General features: G+C 28.8%; 2 protein-coding genes across 2 annotated transcripts in view; one reads left to right on the top strand and one right to left on the bottom strand.

Moving 5' to 3' along the window:
- The first annotated feature begins 1402 nt into the window (after nucleotides 1-1402).
- Nucleotides 1403-10582, top strand: LOC107455424 (interferon regulatory factor 2-binding protein 2-A-like). The gene is made up of 2 exons (XM_016072981.4): nucleotides 1403-1934; nucleotides 6526-10582. The coding sequence occupies exons 1-2, from the start codon at nucleotides 1418-1420 to the stop codon at nucleotides 6903-6905; spliced, it is 897 nt and encodes a 298-aa protein (XP_015928467.3). The 5' UTR covers nucleotides 1403-1417; the 3' UTR covers nucleotides 6906-10582.
- Nucleotides 8260-21783, bottom strand: part of LOC107455425 (cilia- and flagella-associated protein 44) — a 56329-nt gene continuing 42805 nt past the window's right edge. Inside the window, exons 31-34 of the mRNA XM_071178386.1 lie at nucleotides 18874-20045; nucleotides 16568-16793; nucleotides 15174-15311; nucleotides 8260-12744 (exon numbers count right to left, since the gene is read on the bottom strand). Coding sequence (XP_071034487.1) covers nucleotides 12697-12744; nucleotides 15174-15311; nucleotides 16568-16793; nucleotides 18874-20045 — 1584 coding nt within the window. The 3' untranslated portion in view covers nucleotides 8260-12696. The remainder of the gene's footprint in view (nucleotides 12745-15173; nucleotides 15312-16567; nucleotides 16794-18873; nucleotides 20046-21783) is intronic.

Raw genomic sequence — 21783 nt, forward strand, 5'->3', positions numbered from 1 at the left:
AACAGAACTATAGCATGCATTTATAACCTACACACATTAAGCAAAGACTTTTTTCCGATTAATATATTGAAGGAAATGCGACAAGAATATTTTATTTTACTTATTTCAAAACTTTTGATGCTTTCATAAACATATAAATAGGTCACCTTAATTACCCGTTCACTCGATTTCCGTAATATTTAATAGACCAACGTATATGCAGATTTTCATTAATCTTAGGGAATGTGATCTGCCATTAATTTGGTACGGCATCTATGGGTCCTGATCCATTAAAAAGTAGATTATAAATGATCTAGACTACAAAAATTACATAATTGCGTCTCCTTCAGCGAAATAAACAACCCAGTCAAAATTATGACTTAAAAGTGAATTTGTTGATCGTTATTTAATTTAAAAATAAGTAAGCTTTCAAAACAAATTTTTGAAACAATGAAAAAATAATTATTTTATAATTAGTTTTTGATAAAATATGTCCAAACGTGATTAATTCCATTAAGGCTGTTAATCAACAAAACATACTGATCTGTGGATCACGCGTGCCCCACTGTGGTAGCAGGTTTAACATCCATGCTCTCTATAATTAAAAAACTTTTATTTCAGAAAGATATGTTTTCAAAAAGTTATTTACGTAAAAGAAATTTGTGTGATGTTTTATTTTTTGGTAAAATCAAATATGAACGATATTTTAAAAACATTTTAACACTTCAGAAAATATCTGCTGTAAAAGTTAAAAAACTGTATCAGAAAAATATTTTTTAAAAATAATAATAATTCCGCAATTGCAGCTTTTAACTGAACGAACTTGTTTTTCTAAAAACTTATTTAAATCAAAAGTTACACTTTCTCAACTTTCTAAAAAAAATTTCTTTTTTTTTAATTGAAATTTTTGCATTATCACCATAACAGGTAGCTTTTGAATATTAAAATTTCAAATGTTTGCTAAATTCGGATTGAAATACAATGTTACATTTGTGGCGTAAAAAGGCACCTCAATCTTTAAATAACACGACGAACAAGTAATCACGCCAGAGAAATTCAATAATAATAAGAAATTTAATACATTTTTATTTTAAATCGGGCCAGATGACGTAAAATCTTCCTACGAAGTTTAAATATTAAAAGAAGATATATAACTTTGAAAATAAATACATAATTTTTTACAGTAATATCACAATTTAGTTGGTGTAATATTTATGAGTATTTAATATCATTTCTATGAATAATCAGGCATAATGACGTAACTTTTCCGAGAAAAAGCTTTAAAACGATTACTAACTAGAGATGAAATATATTTTTAGCGATTCCTTGTTTTCGGGTAACAATATCCTTTATAATTTTTTATGCTAAATTATTTCTTACAATACATATATATAGCTTGGAAGTTGGGACCCTTTATTTTGGATTATTTTTTTACACTATGCAATCTCAGTCTGACGGTGGCCAAGAATGGCTGTCGTATAGGGCGCATCTAATAATAATGAAGCGTGAGGGAGGAGGAGGAGGATGGGAACCAGAATGGTGGAGGAGCAGCAAGATGGCGGAAGATTCTCAGAAGCAGAAGCGACAACACTGCTATCTCTGCGATCTCCCGAAATTTCCCTGGGCAATACTACTCGAATATTCTGAACCTGTATGCAGGGGCTGCCTCAACTATGAAGGAGCCGATCGCATCGAAGGAGTCGTCGAAAATGCTCGTCGACTCAAAAGACAATACAGGGAGTTCATCGAAGCAACCCGATCAGCCCCCGCAGTTAGAGAGAGTACGCCCCGGCAAATAAAACCCTGCAGACGTCTCACTGCATTACCCGAAGAAAGCAGCCGTCCAGGGCTTGTAAGGGCTGAGAGTTTACCCCCCTCCTATGATGGAAGGTACAAAAAAGATTCATTAGAAAGAGTGCATTCTTTTGATGCAGGTACAACTGCCATAAAATCAGGTATGCAGTTACATTACTTTTCTTCTCTTCTTTTAACATAATGTTTTTATAGCTATTATTTTACTAATATTACTGCAGTTTGGCACTGCTGTGTTTTACTAATATTATTGCAGAAGCAAACTCTGTATTAACATTTCCTTCAATAACTGCAAAAAAATTAGCTTTCAAAAATTTCACAACTTACAAATTAAATACAATAAGAGGTCTATATGCAGACTTTTGAGAAGACCTCTGCTTTTACACGTAACAAAAATTATCGCTGAATGGAATGGTTACTACGAAAAAAATAGTAATTAGTAATTATGATATAATTTATTATCGCAATAAATTTAAAAACAAAGTAATTAGGCCTTTAAATTCGTATAAAACAGGAAGAAAATCAGTTAAAATTGCAAAATAAATATTAAACAATTAATTGATCGCTCGGCCATGTGCCCTGAACCCCTAAATCAATCTCTGATTTCTATTTTTAAAAAAAAAATTTGCGTGACAATTGTATCAATATACCTTATGTCATGGAAACAATAATTAACAGATATATGAGAAAAAGAGCAGAAACCACGAATCAAACCATTAAACCACGAATTAAACCACGATTCAAATAATGGCGAATTTTCGGTAGCTCTTTCTAATTTTCAATTTTAACAGCCATTACTAACTACCCATACATACTTTTACTTGTACTTCGTTACTTTTTAAATTTAGTACTTTTACTTGTACTTTCGTTACTTTTTTAGGGAAAAAGTAAAAGTATTTGTAGCGGAAATATCGAATGAAATCGTTACTTTTTTCTAAAACTCGGTAAGCTTTCTAAAAAAACAAAAAATTAAATTTAAAAAAAATGCTTATGTTTTTTTAATTTATAAAATTAATGTGCAATATATATGCATTCACAGCTAACTTCGTGTTTAAATACCTTCTGTTTCAACTTATACTGCACATTCAATTATTTTTTACTAGCTCAAAGATCACAAAGCTATCTGAAACCCCGTGTTTGCTTTGTTTATGTTTGTGCTTTTAAAACGCGTTTCTAAAGAGTAAAACAATTTTAAATCAATGGTAATTTAAATAAATAAAAATAATAAACTAAAAATTAAAATCAATAGATAAAATTTCTTTTTCGTGCAAATCCATAAAAAGTTTGATATTAAAATTATATTTGATTTTAAAATTATATTATACGATTATATTATAAAATTATATTATAATATTCTTCCGAATTTAAAAATAAATTAATGTCCATAACTTTCAAAATTAAAAATAATTAAATAAATAACAACAATTTTGCAAAAACATTAAAGAACATAAGAATATTATTCAATAAAATTTTAGGTTACTTTGAATTTTCGATTTCCTAGAAATGTACTTTGAAATCGTTACTTTTTTTGTTTAGTACTTGTACTTTTACTTGTACTTTTTACTCGTTACTTTTTAAAATAAGAACTTTTTACTTTTAACTCGTTACTTTTTTTAAAAATACTTGTACTTTTACTCGTTACTTTTTAAAAGTAACGTTGCCATATATGCTAACTACATACAGTTTTTTAAGATATTATTCTACAGTGATATTGCAACAGTACATGGTGCAAAACTTAGAAACTAATTTTTAAAATTTTTTTAAGGAATAAGTAAATATATTTCACAATGAATATGGATCATAAAATGAAATCATTATGCATAGAATACGTGTAACCTGAGACTAACATTTTAATACACTTTTACTATTCTAAAAATATCCTAAAATAGATAAAAATATTCTTCGTACTATTCTAAAACGCTAGTCTGAAGTTAAGTTGCTGTATATTGTTGTGCATGAGCAACAAAAATTAATTAATCGCTAAATCAGGTTTTTTGGAAATTAAGAATTCGCTATGTGATACTAAAGCATTCCTTTATAAATGACAATTCAATTCGAATAATAAAACTCTAAAGCTGATATGACATGTTTAAGTGTGACAGTAGGCCTAAATATTTACAATAATGAAACAAAGTCTAGTAATATATTTCTTCTTTCTATTACGATATAATAAATATAAGAATGTTAAGATACTTTATTATTAGATATCTCTAAGATCGGAAAATATAATGATAAGCCCCATTTTTAAATTGTTTGGCGAAAAACACGATTTCCATTTAGACACCAATATGTTTCTGAACATTATGCTGTTATTTAATGTAAATTCCAAAAAGCCTGGAAACTTTTTAAATACCTATCTGGAAACAATCTTAAACAATAAACACTGCAACAATTATCACTGCATATTGAGTTACTTTGTGGTTACTAAAAAGCAAATACTTTGGGAGAAGTGAATCAGTTTAACTTTTTTTTTTGCTTCAAAGCTTTACGATTTTTAAACACTTTTTTTATTTTACTCACCTAATTTTGTGTTAAGAAAAGAGTAAATTATATGAACTGATTGATCTACAAGTAGATCTTAACTATTAATTTATGTATTATGCTGTTTATATTTCGATTTTATTAACAATGAAATATATTAAACATATATATAACAATCAATATATATAACAATTAAAATATATGTAACAATCAATATATTAAAAAATGAAACACAAATAAAAATTTTATAAATTCTTTGGAACAAAGCAAGTATAGTAAAATTCTTGAATGAAGCAATAACTATTTTTTAACCTTTACCATAATACTTAGAAAAATACAAAGCAGTAATTTAGGTGAGTAATACTAGGATAAAATGATAATAACTTTTACCTGAATTTCTTCTAAATGTTCTGCACACGAAAAATTGTCTCTGCAGCCATAATATTAAAGAATAGTTAAGTACTAATAGTTAAGTACTTCGAAAGTTTGTGCCCACCTTTTTTCTTCTAAGTAAAAAGTTTATACTACAGAGTGTTCGGCTGTAAGATTACACATTATTTTATTTGCTGGAATTTTCACAAAAGAATCTTCGCTACTTAGATTTCACAAACGCACTTTAGAACACATCATTCACTGGTTCAACAAATTAGCTTGAAAGCTACAGACGATTTTTCACATGAATAATAATGAAGTATTTTATCGATTAATAGAAAACGATTTAATAAACTCAAGTCTCAGCAAACAATATCTTAAAATAATAAAATGCCAAGCGATTTTTTTTTTAAACAGCACTCAACTTAACTTTTTTTTTTCCTTTTATTTTGTTTCTTGTATTTGGCTGCATATGTTTATAGTAACTTGCACTAAGATGATAATTGTTCTTTTTATAAACATGATGAAGTAATTTGAGTTTCTGGTTCAGTCATGAAAAAAATTTATAAAAATGAGTCAAATTTTGACAGGGAAGGCAATCTCTAATTCTATCTTTAATAATTTACAAAGTTAAAGGAAGTGAGCAAATCTATGTCCTTAAGAATGACAAAATCAAGGGCGTGAGTTCTTTGTCCGTTAATCTAGTGGGAGATAGTAATACCGAAGATTTCTTGGAATTCCTTACAATATGTTAATAAACAAAATTTTTAACCTTGTAACCTAAAATTTTAAAAAGTTGAAATTTGAATTGGGCAAAGTAGGTTTTAAAAAATACGAGTAACAATTAAAAACACATTACTTTTCAAGAACTGCAAAAAAACAGTGTTCTTAAAAAACAATTTTGAAAAAAAGGAAGTTTTAATAAAAAATGACATTTTATTCGTAATTGCTTTTAAAAACTATTTAACCTAGTATTATTATTAAGATTATTTTCATTACAATGTAAGGTTTTATCCTCTTAAGGAATCAGTGGATTTTAGAATAAACCATTTAAATTGTAATGCTAAAAATAAAATTTCTTAATCATCTCACAAAAAAACTCGAAGACTTAAAAAAATTTCTTGCAGTTAAATTTTAAATCATATTTTAAATTTTATAATAAAATCGCAACTATCGGTAATGCATTAATCAACATTTAATATTTATTATTTTTGTAAGAAAAATTTTCAAACATACTGCTGTTGATAAAATGATTAAGCAGTAAAAATTAAGTGGGCAAAGAAAATTAACATTAAGGAGTTCTAATTTTAAACCGCTCTCCTAAGTAAGCTATTAAAACCATATTTTCCAGATTGTAGCCTTTTTTCCCCCACTAATTTTTTTTTGAGGGACAAGAATAATTATATAGCACATTTAAGATTAAACACTCAAACTATTAAGATTGAAACCAGTTCTTCCTATGAATGACGTGAAAATCCGATAAATAGATCAAAAGTTATTAAAGCGTTAACCTTCTTTTCGCATCATAACATAGTATTTTCATACTTACCTCAGCACCGTAGGAATGCCAAGCAATTTTGACCCTGGTCAGAAGACGCGGACAGCGCCTGAGCTGCTGAGCTGCACATTACAACCAACGAGAGGACTTTCAGCCACGACAGATTTAACGTGCACTTTGTTGTGTGTGTACACCTGTTGCTGTATCGGCCGCCAGTATCGATCTCCCAAACCCCAGCTCTCCAACTAGCGGTGTGAGGTTAGCGGCCTTAAGGTAGCTAAAGCCAACTAGCGGCCTTAAGGGACTACTCCACCAGAGCGCTACCTTGAAAGTTAAAACATTTCTATTTAAGCTTTACTGATTCAAAAATATTTTATTCAAAGGATTTCCAACGAATACTTCATCGGTCATCGACTGTGTGGTATCTCAAGCCTTGGAGCGTGGAAGCCCCTCCAGTTCAAACCCATCTCAACCACAACGCAGTAGCAAAAAAGAAACCAACCAGTTTTTCCACTGCAGCACCTGCCAGCAACGGCTGGAAGACACACACTTCGTTCAATGTCCATCAGTGCCAGCCCACAAGTTTTGTTTTCCTTGCACCAAAAATAGCATCAAAGAACATAATGCTTCCGAGGAAATATTCTGTCCTAGTGGAAATAAATGTCCTCTGGTGGGGTCCAACATTTCGTGGGCATTCATGAAAGAAGAGATAGCAACCATACTTCGAGAGGACCAGAAACCAAAGAAGGACAAAGACAATTAAAATGGGTGCCTTTGTAAAATAGACATGTTTGAGATAGCCACTAATTTTTGAAATCCATGCATTCGTAAAGTCTACCATTTAAGTAAAACCCGATTAACTCAAATAATACAACGATTGAAGAACCTCAAACAGATCTGTTTTAAAAAGGCACCCATAGTATTATATGTAAGATAAGTTAATGTAACTGCCAGACAGAAGTCATTTTAAGTGTTCTTAACGTCAAAACATCAATTATATCAATGCCTTTCCAATGCTGTAGAAATACCCACTTTTGATGTGGAGGTTATTTAAAATCGAGTTCTGGTTGAGAGGGCAGAAAAATACATTTTGGGTACATACTAGTTTATTAAATTGAATGGCTTCATCTATTCATGTGCACAAAAAAGAAAAAGAAAAAAATTCTTAAAAACGATTTTTTTAAAAGAAATTGCTTGACCAGAACTCGGCTTTAAACTGCTTAACCAAGGCTTTTACAAATTGATATTCTTGTATTACGAATAGATTTAAAACTTTCAAGTAACTAAGTAGCTTAATTTTTCAAGTTATACTTCATTTGATGTTGTCACTCATGTGGAAAAGGAAATTTCTCTTTTAAAAAGATCTCTATATTTGTGATATGCAGGATTATAAAATAATTTTGAATAATTGACAACAAAATTATATTAAACAACACACAAATTTATTCCAAAAATTGGAAAATACGATTCTAGAATTAAAAATTCTAATGAAGAATTTTGGAATAATTTTCTATTAAAGTAAAAAATAAAAATTATATATTTATTAAGAAAAGATTTGAAAATCAAATCTCGAATTAATTTTTCAACAGGTGAACTTGATTAATTGTCCCTATTTTTTAAAAATAGGGTTCTTAGAACTCTGGTAAATTCCTTATCTCCATGATTTAAATATAATTCCTTAAACAATTAAAAGACAACTGAAAGCTCAAACTTGCCCCAAAAATCATAGTTAAAAAAAAATTAGCAAAGTCATCCAGTTTACAGCATGAACAAACTCAAAATTGGTAGTTTATTTCTATTATAATACAATTATTTTTCAAAAAACCAGTATAGTTGTTGTTAATATGTTTATTAAATTTGATAATAGATTTCTTATAGTCTATGATGTTCTGCAACCACCGAATTGGGTTGCCAAATCTCCTTGGATGCTTGGAAAATACGTCATGTGTGGGTCAGCCAATAAGGTTCAACACACACGCGTGACGTCACTTACAAATATCCAATTAAATCTGATCTGAAAATTTATTCAACGTGTTATTAAAGCCAAGCCTTAAAATTGTAAGCCCTGCACAACGATGTGATTGGACACAACCATGAAATAAGTTGCAAACACCCAATTGTTTTATGAAATTAAAGCTTACTTACTTTAATATTTATTTTACAATCAGTTTGTATATCAAAGAACAATAATCCATAGCTTGTATACATGAAATCCATGTTATAAGTAGTTCAAAGTATCCATATATCCTTGTAGTGAAAATGAGTGTACAAGAACAATAATGCTGTGACCAATAGTTTTCAAAAAATAATTTCAATAGTGTGTTACAGATTTACACAGGAAACAAGTTTGGGGCACAAGAATATTTTGATAATTTAAGTACAGTAATCGAATCTTGTTTACACGAAATGCACAAGATTTCATTAACACAGACTCATATGCATAGAAACTTGATGGCAGAATCTCGTATGCACAAAATACCGTTGATCAGAATCTCGTATGCACAAAATACTGTTAATCAGAATCTTGAATGCACAAAATACCATGAGACAGAATTTTCAAAGGTCAAAATACTAATACTAGGTCACAGAAAAAAATAGGAGAACTACAAAATAATATCATACAAATTAATAAACACATACGAATAAAAATTTAGCACTGAAATGTTTAAAGCAGTAAAATGTTTCATACCCATTTCAATTTGTTTTGATATGTATACTATTATTTGCAGGACAGACATTAAGACAATAATAAATCTCCGTGTCTTGTGAAGAATTACTGGAGTTACACTTGCAAATGCCGCTACGACTTGACTTTTTAATGTGGATAAAATCAGTTATTGTTTCACTGTGATTATAATAAGTGGAAGAACAACTTGCATTCCTAAACTTTCAATGAATTATTTTTATATATTTGAAAACTCATTTTAAATGAGGTTGCAAAATCTCATAGCTCTTTTTGGATGGTCATGAAGTATTAAAAAAATTGTATTTTCTGCAGCATTTTGTGCATAAGATTGTGTTCTGTAATCAAATCACATATAAATCACAAAACGAATAATAATCTTTGTTAATATCGGAAGTTTACTGACCAATAAATAAATCAAAATTTCAGATCATAGAAATAGCTAAATTTTTCAATAACAACTGCAAAACGTTTGATATCATATTTTTTTAAAAGAATATTTTATTGCAGCACAAATCTTGTTATTCTTAGTATTCACCTGAATAAGAGCTCACGTTCTACATTTCATGTAGAGTTTAATAACAGGCGCTCTATTTCATTTCACATATAAATTACAATAAATCATATAAATGATAATTATCAAAAAAATTTTGTGTTTATGATTAATACAATCAATATTTATTTATAAAATTTATAATTTGGCATTGACTAAACATGATGATCCAACTTCACTATTATCAACTTGCTGTAAAATTTTACTTAAGCTTTTAGAACTTTTTGCTTAGATCCTGCTATCTTAAAACACCATTAATAAAAAAATTATTCATGTAACAAAGTATCGAATATATGCATTTATATGTGTTTGTAAGTGATTCTCAAGATTTTCTGCATGCTTCAAATTCATCATTTTTTTCCCATGATAATGAAAAAAACTTTTTTGCCAAAGGACAAATTAAAAGCAAAAATATAATATAATAAGCTGATAATTACTATATTTTTTAAATTTCTAATAGTTATCACAATTTACATGGACAAAAAAATATATTTTAAAGACCAACATAATGGAAGATGAAAACTATCTAAGTACTCAACATTTGCACAACGAACTAATTTCAATTAAAAATAAATATATTGAACTGAATTTTGATCAGCATATCTTTTTTTTTCAAGATTAATTTAAAGATTAACATTAATTAAAAATACATTACGCCAAGTTATCACACTTATATCTCATTAGCAACTTTCACAAGTCTCCACAACGAGTAAGGTATAACAATGAGTACTATATTTAAAAAACATACTGCCATTTTTATTACTAGAAGCATTCCCACAGCAATATCAATGTGCATTTTCATAAAATATTTCGTACAATTTCTAGGAAAGAATTAATATGTTATTTCACTATGAATGTGTGAATTTAATAAAATCTGAATATTTTAACAAATTGCCTCTTATAAGCATTTTACAAAAAGAAATTTTTATTTCCTTAAATATAAAATAAATTTGAAATGACAGTACAAAATTGTAAACTATAACTAATGACAGAATTAGGCTGCTGCTTAATTCCGACTGTAAATTAATAATTGTTGCGAATAATAAAAATTTTTATATAAAAATATATATGACTGTACATATTTAAAACTAGATATAAATTATATATGTCTCATAATGAAAGATGTATTACATTAATAATTTTTTCCAAATATATATGTGAATGTCATAATGTTGTAAAATAAAATAAAAATGTTACTGTTTTTGTTGGGCAATTTTCATTCATAACTAATATTTCAAACATATTGAAATTAAATATTTAATTTAATAGTACATATGCTAAAAAGTAATTGAAACTGAACCCACTATGCACATATCATTACATTTTTCAGATAATTTAAGTTTGTTACTATAATCACCAATTTGTTTAGTTCTACTTTTCGATACCACCACTTTTATTACACCAACTTTTTGATAAACAAGTTTCAAACAGTAACACAAGCCTAAATGCATGTTGTTGTTTTTCTGTTCTTAAAAAAAAATGCATTTACAGTATGGTAGGCTCTTAATTAGCTGGCTTAGTAAAGTAACAGCAGCCTTTTGTAAAAATTATCGCGGGAGGCGGAGGGAAAAAATTGAAGAATGCTGAAATAGTTATCTGTACATTTTACCTTTTCCTAGGAGAAACTTTTCACTTTTGAGAAGGTTATTAAGAAACAATTATTATTTCTCCATGCATCATTGATCTTAAATTATTTAATTAGTGTTCTTAATAATATAATATAAGAGAGAGGTAAAAAGTGGAACTTTATCTAGTTATCTTGTCAACGTTTCCGCCTGATTAAACCGGATAGGCAAGAGTCTACTCTACTTTTTAAAAAGAACTCAATTTGAAAAAATACTGAATTTTCATAACAGGGATTTTTAGTTAATAACTACAGTCGGAACTCTATTTAACGAAATCGCTAAATACCGGTAATAAGTTCGTTATATGGAAAATTCATTAAATAGAAAATCACCATTTGAAATACTTAAACACAACAGGTTTTAAATTCATAAACACTAGACATAATTAAAATAGCAATTGATACACCTTTATTTTGCAGACTAGCATCTACTATTTACTTTATAAATCTTAACCATAAAAGAAATCTGCATGGAAAGCAAGAATAGAGCAAAACATTGTCCAGGACATGCTACATACATTTTAAACTAAAAAAAAGCTAAATTTTTGTATAAAATTATAGCTGCATTTATTATATAAGTAATTTTAAACATACATTACATTCTTAAATTTAATTGCTACTGATAAAATCCGTTAGTTTTGTCTAAGTTTTTCGTTTGAAATGCAAACAAAAAGGGAAATGGATTTTACTGCTTTCTTCAAAAGTTAAGAGCTTTCGAAAATCAATTCAAGGTCATTTCCCCCCATAGAATATGTTAACAAGTTCGAAATATTTTGGGAAATAGGGAAAGAGGATCTCAAAGAAAAATTTGTTAAATGGAAAATTTACTTTGCTATTTGGAAGTTATTTTACGAAGAAATTTCCAAACTGTTCTTTGTTCTTCGAAAAAAATTGCAAAATAGAGAAGTTCGCAAAATGGAAGTTCGTTAAATAGAAGTCCGACTGCATTTTAGTAATCAAGGTTATGCTGCATTTGGAATTATACAGTTTAGCAGCCATTGCCCATTCCATTTATTAAAGCTGAAATTGAATTTCAGACCATACAAAACTGTGCAACAAGTATTTCTACCATGCTGTAGTGAAAATTAAATTGCTTTTTTTTCCCACTGGAGCTAACTTTGTTACATGCACAGCATACATAAACAAGTATTAACAGATAAAAAGTAGAAATACATACACTTTAAAGGTTCAAGTAGAAATACATACTTTAAAGGTTAAAAAAAAATATTTTTTCTTCTTCTTTTGAATTAGGCTAAAGCTTGTTTACAAACACAGGTAAATATCATAAAACAAATTATTAACAAAACAACAATAAAAATATATAAAAAACTCAACGGAACTAAAAAATAATCAAACCAAATAAATTATAAAATCACATAAAAACAAGGAGAGAAAAACAAACTTTTGAGATTTAACTGAAAAGAAAACTGATTTATTGCATTCAATAAATTTGGAAGCACAATATATGGAACTCTCTAAATTTATAAAAAAATATTAACACTTTTTCAGATATGTCTGCCATTATATTATACCACAAATTATTTAGGACAAAAAGTTTTTTTAAAAAATATGATATGTTTCAAAAGTTGAAATAAATAGAATATGAAATTTTTTTTCATAACTCTTTATTTATTTATTTTTCCATCAAAACATAAAACTAGAAGTTACAATTTTGTTTTACTTACAACTTCAACTCATAATTTTGATGGATCCTCAGGCTCAAGGTTAATCGATCCAATTTTCTAAATAAGAAGAAATAAAAAAAATTTAAAGTATAAGATTCTATAAACAATTTTTAACTCTGTATTATAAAACCAATTACATATGGGCTTAATAACTTGAATCAGAAATAAAAATTTTAATGTTTTATTATTTTCTGTCATTTAAGCAAATCAAAATGTTAATTTTTAACGCTCAAGTTTTATTATAATTTTTTAGACCAGGATAAAGCATATGAATTTTGAAAATTGTATAGCTACTCGAAATTTTAAATTTGAACAATTTTTTCCTTAACTCTTAACTTGAGGGAAATATTTAGCCACTAACTGATAAGAAATTTTTTAAAAAAAATTTGAATAAGGCAATAGATAACAGTTACTAAAAAAATAATTTCTTAGCTCATAATAAAAATATTTTTAAAAAAATTTAAAAAATGTTAAAGTTAATCTATATTATAGTTTCCTTAAGTAGGCAATGCAAAAATTTAAAATCATCAACTTGAAAAAAAAGAGGTTCTAAACAAAACACATTTTATGGAATCGACCATTAGACATGGAATTGTCATCATCTATCATAAAATTAAAATATAACGTCTCTTTTATTAATTTTTAATAATTCTTTTAATTTTAAGGCTCATTGAGGGTTTTTTTTTAAAAATTCTATGTCATCTAACTATTGCAAGAAGATTCTAAGTGGTGATTTTCCTAATTTAAGAACATCACCTTTAGAAAAGCAAGATGCTATTTGCAAAACACATTTTATAAAATTGCCAATTAGACATTTTGTATAGAGTTGCCCATTAGACTCATCTCTCATAAAATTAAAACATGCATTTTCTTTAGTAGATTTTACTTGTTCATTTTATTTTATTTTTTTACTATTGAATTATACATCATACTATTGCAGGAAGGTTGTATGAGGCATTTTTCTGAATTTTACATCAGCTTTACAAAACCTAGCAAAAGCAACAAAATATTTACAAAGCACATTTTATAGAATTAGCCTTTATCTGTTATAAAATTAAACTAGTTTTACTGTCCTTCACTAGCTTTTACTTGTTCAATACAATCTTTTTTCTTTTCATTTTACAATTTACCAGTTTTTTAAAAAAGACATTTCCTTATCAAAAACTGTCTTGTTTCACTTTGTAGGGAAAAAAATAACATCTATGCATACAACATATAGACTTTTTTATAACATGCTCCTAAACCCAGGACAGAAATGAAAGTAAGAAATAAAAAAATATAGGACTTTTAAAAAAAAAAAAAATAAAGGACATAAAAATATTACTTCATGCATATTTTTTTATTATAATCAAAACCATTTAATAATTAAAAACTTACCTTATTTAATAACTTACATCAAGCATTAATTTTATCAACTAAATTGCTAAGATTCTAACAATAGGTTACGAACATCCAAATACCATACTCTACATTCATTTTTTGGTCTAAAATTAAATAATATACTAGAAAATAACATAGTTGAATTTGTATTTAAAGTTATTTTGTAAGAAATATTTTCTTTGAAGATTTTCAATTTTTTTTAGGCCAGTTCTATCAGAGCCTGAGCTGCGTCGAAATTTTTTTTTATGCATTTATGTTTTATTCCAGTTATGAGATGTTGGTTGCTTTCATCACTTATAGACTGAGCACTTGATACTTTTTCTTTCAAGATAGAAAGTTTCTCAAGTTTTACTTAAGGCACATTTTCTTTTCATTCAAAAGTTTTACTTAAGGCACATTTTCTTTTCATTCAAAAGTTTTTCAGGGGGCAAGTAGTATTTGGCATATGCATTCTTATAAAAAATAATCTTTTTTTTAATGACGCCAACCTTTGCAAAATCAATTATGAGACAATTTCTCAGAAAAAATCAGTTATTGCAATATATAGCTATTCAACGTCAGCATAAAAATCTGCTTTCAAGTGTCGACTTAAGGAACCTAAGAGCTGTTTAGTACTAATATCAAATATCAATGTTTTTAAATATTTTGGAAAAAACAGGGTTTACAGGACAGTTTCAGTAATATAAGGCAAAGTTTTAAATATNAATTTGTAATTAATAAGCATTAATTAAATAATCCGACAATATTTTGAAAGTCCAAAACCGCAACTAACCGTAAGTCGAATTTCCGATATGTCGAAGTTTTTCGTCAGTCCTATCAGATTCGAGTTATCGCGAATTCACTGTATATATATTGATCCCTTTTAAAAGCCTGCACTTTGTCATAATGTAATTCAATGTTTATACTATTCATTTCAGAAAATGAATTCACACATATTTTAAACAGATTATGCATTCTATGGCGGCAATGTGATAAAGGAGAAAAAAGGTATCGGTTTTTAAATTTCACTTAATTTTTTCTTGCAGATCTATAAATAAATAAGTATAAGAATTCCATAACAAATGTTTTTTTCTGCTGTAGATTACATTGTAGGCATAAAATCTTACCGGGAGAACTTTACGCTTAACAGCAAAGTGTTTGTTTAATTCTCTAAACTCTTCTCGAAGCTTAAGAAGTTCAAAACATACTTTTGTATCTTCAAACCTCAAATTATCAAATGACTTTAAAGCAGCTGCTTCTTCTATCTAGGTAGTGAGAATATATATTAATATTCATGGTTAGACACATAAATTACCTAATTTCAAAATATTTATATCTTTGAAATTATTACATATATTGTAAATGAAACAAAAAAATTGGGAATATTTCAGTATAAATATTTTGTCATACCAACTACAATCACCAAAGGTGCAAAATTTTAAAAAAATATGTAGAGCTTGTCCATAGGTGGCTACAAGTTATAACCATTATTTTAATTCCCTTCTGTTATTTATTTATTTATTTATTTTAATTTTCTCAGACTAATGACCAAAAGTGGCCAAAACTTGGCAATTATTTTAGTGCAGGATATAAAAACAGAAATCTTCCCACAAAATTAAAAAATACTAATTTTGTTAATTAAAGAATACTAATTTTGTAATAAAGAATACTAATTTTGTAATAAAGAATACAATTTTTTTTTCCATTTACAAATGTTTTTGTTACACAAAAAGGAAGCTTGCACCACACATTTTTTAGTTCCACGTGCATTCTTCTTCAATGCACATCAATGGTTCATAAACAGTGTCTTGGACAGAGGTTTATCCTTAATCCTATGGTTACCAGATCTCTGAGCCCTTTGCCATTATATTTCTTTTTAATGAATCTTACCAATAGCAAGACCACAACAAGAACTTAAAGAATGCTTTTATTCAGTATTGGAATCAATGAGAGTATGAAACTTCAAAATGTGCAGAATGAACTGGATTAATGTGAAAAATGTATGTCAGCATAAAAAGAGAATAAATAAAAATTTTAATTGTTACACATTAAATAGTTTTATGTAATTAAATGAAGAATAAAGCAATTAACGATTACATTTTGATTCTTAGAAGCTTAGCTTAGAATTTAGATGGATACATTTTTAACTGTTGAGGCAAATCTAAAAATACCAGTTCACAAAAAAAACGATAATTTTAATAACCTTTGATCTAATAAATGGACTTACCCAGACTAAGTCTCAGCCTTAATAGTTCGCGGGCCCAATCCTAAATATGTTAATCTATTAATTTACACGATATTAAAAATTATTAATGTACATGTTAGGAAATTATAGGTGCAAATACTTCCTGTGAACAAACATACCTTCTTTTCACATGATTGGAATCAAGTAAATATTAAATGTTAGGAAAAGAATAAAACAGTTAATTGTTATATATTGTAAAATAATGTTAATTGTTTTTTAGAATTAGAATACAAGCACATTTTGACAGAAAGATGATAGCTGAATATTTATTTATACCTTTGCCTCATTCAATTCCTTTCTAAGGCCATCTAAGCCCTTTTCAAGGTCATACTTTCTAATCAAATATTCTGGACCTTCAATCTCATCTAAAAGATTTTCTAAATCAACATTGCGGGAGAATTTGTTGAGCATCTCTTGATCTAACTCTCGTTGTGCTCTATTAAGATCCTGATGTTTGTAGAATAGGTCATGTTTTGAGTCTGCAAGAGTTTCCTTCAGTGACCTAATAAGTTTCCGAATTTATAAATAATTTAACAGACAGTTAACAAATGCAAACAAAAATACAGATAGGTAGATTTTAATGAATATAACTAATGATGTTTACTCCAAAAAACAGAAAAACAATAGTTTTAACTTTTTTTTCCAATTTTACTTAGGTAAAAAAAATTAAATATTTTAATTATATTGATATTTTTATTCATGATAGTATTTGCAACTGACTGTCTGCCTGCACAGCTGTTTGTAATGGGTTCAAGATGAACAGTGATCACCTAGCTTCCAAAGAATTGGTTTTACCTTATGTAGCATTGCAATAGACTTTTCTAGTACATAGTAAGATTCCAACATTTTATGAACGATATTAGAAAGTATCAGAACAAAATCTCTCTTTGGCCATCAAACAAAATGAAATTCGTAATGGTTAAATAAAAAAAAATATTTGGAATGTTTGTTACTGATAAATCAAGACTGAAAGATAAACCTAGATTTAACCTGTTAAGAAACGAAGAACCAATCGAATCCTAGGCGGTTAAAGTTCAAACGCTTCCAAATTTAACCAGCTTAAACTCTATCTAATCAATCCTACACAATGAAAGCTCAAAGTTACGTTATATTCTTTGATAAAGCAATTTATTACAGTAGGTAATGCATAAATAAATAACTCTAAACCTGTATAGAGCCTAAAAGTCCCTTCTTAAGATATTAGAATTCATTATTTTTTAAAGTTAAGAGAACGGAAGAAACTTTTCATCGCAAATTCTCTTACACTTCCGTAATGAATTTAAAAGTTCAAGTATAGAGAAAGTGAGTTTAGACAAACCTAGAGTAAGCCATGGAATTTCAAAAACTGAAAAGAAATTTTTAAAATATTAAAATGAAAATAAATTATGAGATAACTTAGGATTACGCAATGGTCTCTTCCAATAATTTGTTTGCATTGTGATTTTTTTTTTCAACAATTGAAACTTCATGGCCTACTCTAGCTTAGTTTGAACAAACTTTTTCTTTTTCTTAAATTTTGAATTAGTAATGGAAGTGAAAGAGAATTCACACCAAAAAGCTTTTCTCAAGGTATAGCATCCTCTTAAGGACCACTAACTAGTATACCACATATTCCCTACATTAATGTTTTTTAAAGTAAAAGGATGTGACCGAGATAATATTGTGTACTATAGATTATCACCTTCCGGCTTCAATCAACAAGGTTTGGTTAGACCCAGTTTTAGCTGGTTAAAGGTGGAAGCATTGGAGATTCATTGGACTTTAAGTGACCAATATATGCGATTCTCAACTATAATGAGTTAGACCGAAGTTCATCCTTCATGTCATCTTTATCTTTAGCATATTTGCTTGAATAATGGCTCAAGACATCAGGAAGATTGCAACAGCTTCTGAAATTCAAAGATCCGAAGCACCAAAAGGCTGAAGTCTTATTTGGTTCCAATGCTTGCAGATCTTAGCTGGGCATAAGGAAATGCATAGATGGACACACCTTTGTAGCTCAACCAGGAGTAAACATTTCAGACAGACATCGCCCATTCCATGTATTACACCCCTTAGACTCATCCCTGGTGTAACAGTCGAACTCCAAGTACGGCCTTTACCATCAAAGCTGATAAAGTTGTCTAGTACATTATTAGTAGGCTTGCAACCAGCCACAATAAATGTATTTCCTTTGATAAGGGGCAGAAAACATTTTTGATGTGTAGTAAATGTAACACTGTGAAGACCTCCCCTGACCATCTCTTGACCTGTTCAGTTCTTGACAGTGATGATATAAATTTCAGACCTCATCTTGTTTATGACTTTTTGAAGGTTCTTGGACTCATGGACTAGTCTACTATTAGATCATGAGGAATAAGTCATCGTCATCATCATCGTATTTTAAAAACTAAATATATTTGAGTAATTAACAAAATAAATCTATGATTTTGTACACTCCATGACAATACATAATAAAATAGGAACAAATGAAAACTGAAGATTTTAAGCTTTTAAACCAGTCAAAAAACTATGCAAGTTTCAAGTGCAAATGTTTTGAAAACCTATTTATATATAATTATTATATTTTAGTATTAACTCACTGAAACTCTTGCTCCAAATCCTTAATAGATTCTTTCATTTTGTAATAAGACTCCAGCATTTTACGTACAATGTTGACATCAACCAAAACGAAATCTGATTCAGGACGTAAAACATACTCAACTGATACTTCACTCTTTCGTGTTGGAATGATATGAACCGCTTCGACTTTCAGAATCTCTTCTTCTTTCAATTCGACTTTTTGATAAAACTCTGGATAAGGGAAATGATCTGCGTCCTCTTCCTGCATACTTACAAGAACAGGCATGGTCAATACAAGACCACCTCCAGGATATGTAGGAAACCGTTGCTCAACATCACTGTCAACAAATTCACAAGCTTTTTCATCAGATCCACCAGATTCATAACATTGTAAATCATACGTAAATGGACGCATATAGTAATCTAAATCTAAAGAAATGTTATTCTGTGTGAGTTCAGAATAGTCAATTGATGTTATTGCAGTCGAAACAATTGCATCACAGTTTAGGCAATCCATTGTGCAATTGGTATCCAGTTTGGGTGAGTCTTTAATTGTATTTATATCATACTGAGAGGTTGAAGGATGTTTTTCAACAATATCTTCATCTGCTACCATATATTCTGTCAAGTCAAACTCATCAACTTCTTTCTCTTTTTTAGTACTATCTTTTTCGAGATCGTGTTCATTTTTGGAAGACGTCATAGTCTTTTTTAACAAGTCAGAGTCTCCATTCACATTTTCCTCATAAATCAAGTTATCAATGCTCTCTGTGTCTGAAGAGAACTCAACTTTCTCCAAAACATTTTTAATAAAATTAAATTCTTCCTCTTTGGATGAATCAACGACCACCAAAACTGAAGTTGGAGGGTACATAATGTTATGAAAATACTCATCCGTTTCAGACGAAACAGTTTTGATTAGAGGCGTCAAGAGCAGCACGACATCGATCAGATCGTTTATTTCAGCAGATATAACTAAGTAAAACAGGTGATGCACAGAACTTGTAACAAATTTATTTATGACAGCAACTTGAGTGGTGATGACTTTCCGGATTCTAGCCATTTCTTCATCCATAATTTGCTTTTGTTCTCCAACATCATAATTCTGATTATCTATGTAGTTTTCATGTAAATTTTCAGGGTACAAGATTACAGGCCACTTAAAGGATTCAGCCTCTTTTTTACGAGTCGACTGAAATAAAAATGCACTTAAATTATTTTCTAGACTTTTTTGCTATTTCATGGTTTAACTCAACTAGGTGTAAGGAAATTACATTATAATTCACGTAAAAATTATATTTTTCTGTTGAGGTTACAATAAAATGGTTTCTTGAAGAAGTACCAGTGAGCAACATACACATAGCACTAGCACAACTTCTTTTTAAAATTATTTTGATGCATCATCTTTAAAAATATGATTTCTTTCATGTTGTTGTTGTCTAATCTATTACAGTGCTAAATATTCGCAATATAAGTTTAGAGGATAATTTTTGCGATTTCTGGTGCCTGAGGATTGTATAGGATGTCCTCTGGTGGTGAATTGAGTTTAAACAGTATAGCTAGAGTGGCCTGATAGTTGAAAATGTGCCCTGGTGGGATTTGGTGGCGATGTTTGCATATGGGGGCATGGTATGGTCTGGTCTAAAGATATCTTCATGTCCTTGAAGTGCCGTGTTTGAAGTCTTTCTAGGATGGATGAGAGGTTTCTAGGACAGTTAAGATGTTCGCATTAAATGTAGCACTGTTTCTTTCATAAAAAATTACACATAAATGCATTTATTTTATTTTATAATTGGTGTTAAACAACCAATCCAATCCTGAGTTTATGACTCTCAATGTTTAACTCTGTAGCCTTGTTATTTTGAGTACAGAAGACAAAGGAACTCTTGGATCAAGTATTGGGCGAAATTCGCCTTTGTGGAGAACCTTTAGATGTAACTATCCAGCATTAGCATTACATGGAGGGGAAAACCACAAACACCACCCACAGTTAGCCTGACTGCGAGGATACTTCAATACATGATTCATCTACCACTGAGAATATTTTATGTCAGCACTGTGGTTGAAATCTTATTGACCAGCTATCTCTTGAATTCGAACCTTGTTTAACTCATTGGACAGGGAACACTCTATCCTCTAAGTTACAGCGTCTCAATTGTATATTCTAAATTGTGACTTTAAAAATAATACAAAATAAGTATCATTTCTGTGAAAAATTCAAAAATTGAAAATCGCCTTAGAAATGCGTCATGTCATGATTTCATAATAACCTACAAACCTCCTCTTACTTACATTACAATAGTTAATCAGTATAAGTTATTCCCTTTTTCTCTTGATGTTGAACTGCATAAATTTCACCCAATATTCCAAAATATATACTATTTTCTATTATCATGAAACCTGATTTAAGCTAAAGAAATCAAACTCCCAAAAAACCTAAAAAATTATTGATTGGAGTTATTTTACAATTCACAATTTTCAACTAACAATATATTATTGAGTTTCGAAAGCTATAACGATTAATATTTCCGTTAAAATGTTGTGAAAAAGTAACAATTCCAACAAAAATGTGCTAATAGTTGTGTCACATGAAAATTTAATTTTTCTTTCTATAAATTGAGTGTTCATGCTTAATATCTAAGAAACTGATCAATCTTACAGATGAATCCCTTGATGATTTTATCAAACTTAAAAAGGATTGGTATGGAATCCTTTTAGTTAAGATGCAAAAAGGTATAGACAAGAGGAAATTGACTGATATGTGATACAATGCGATCAGAATATCTCCACTTTGTATGTTTCGCAATGCTTTCACTTTTATTAAAAATACTAAGATTAGAATGATTGTACATTTAAAAAATAATTTCTAGAATTGTATGATTTAAAACGCAGGGTTAAAAAAAATAAGACAATTAAAATTTAGGGTCTTA

The sequence above is a fragment of the Parasteatoda tepidariorum genome, chromosome 3 (genome assembly GCF_043381705.1).
Source record: "Parasteatoda tepidariorum isolate YZ-2023 chromosome 3, CAS_Ptep_4.0, whole genome shotgun sequence".
Taxonomy (NCBI): domain Eukaryota; kingdom Metazoa; phylum Arthropoda; class Arachnida; order Araneae; family Theridiidae; genus Parasteatoda; species Parasteatoda tepidariorum.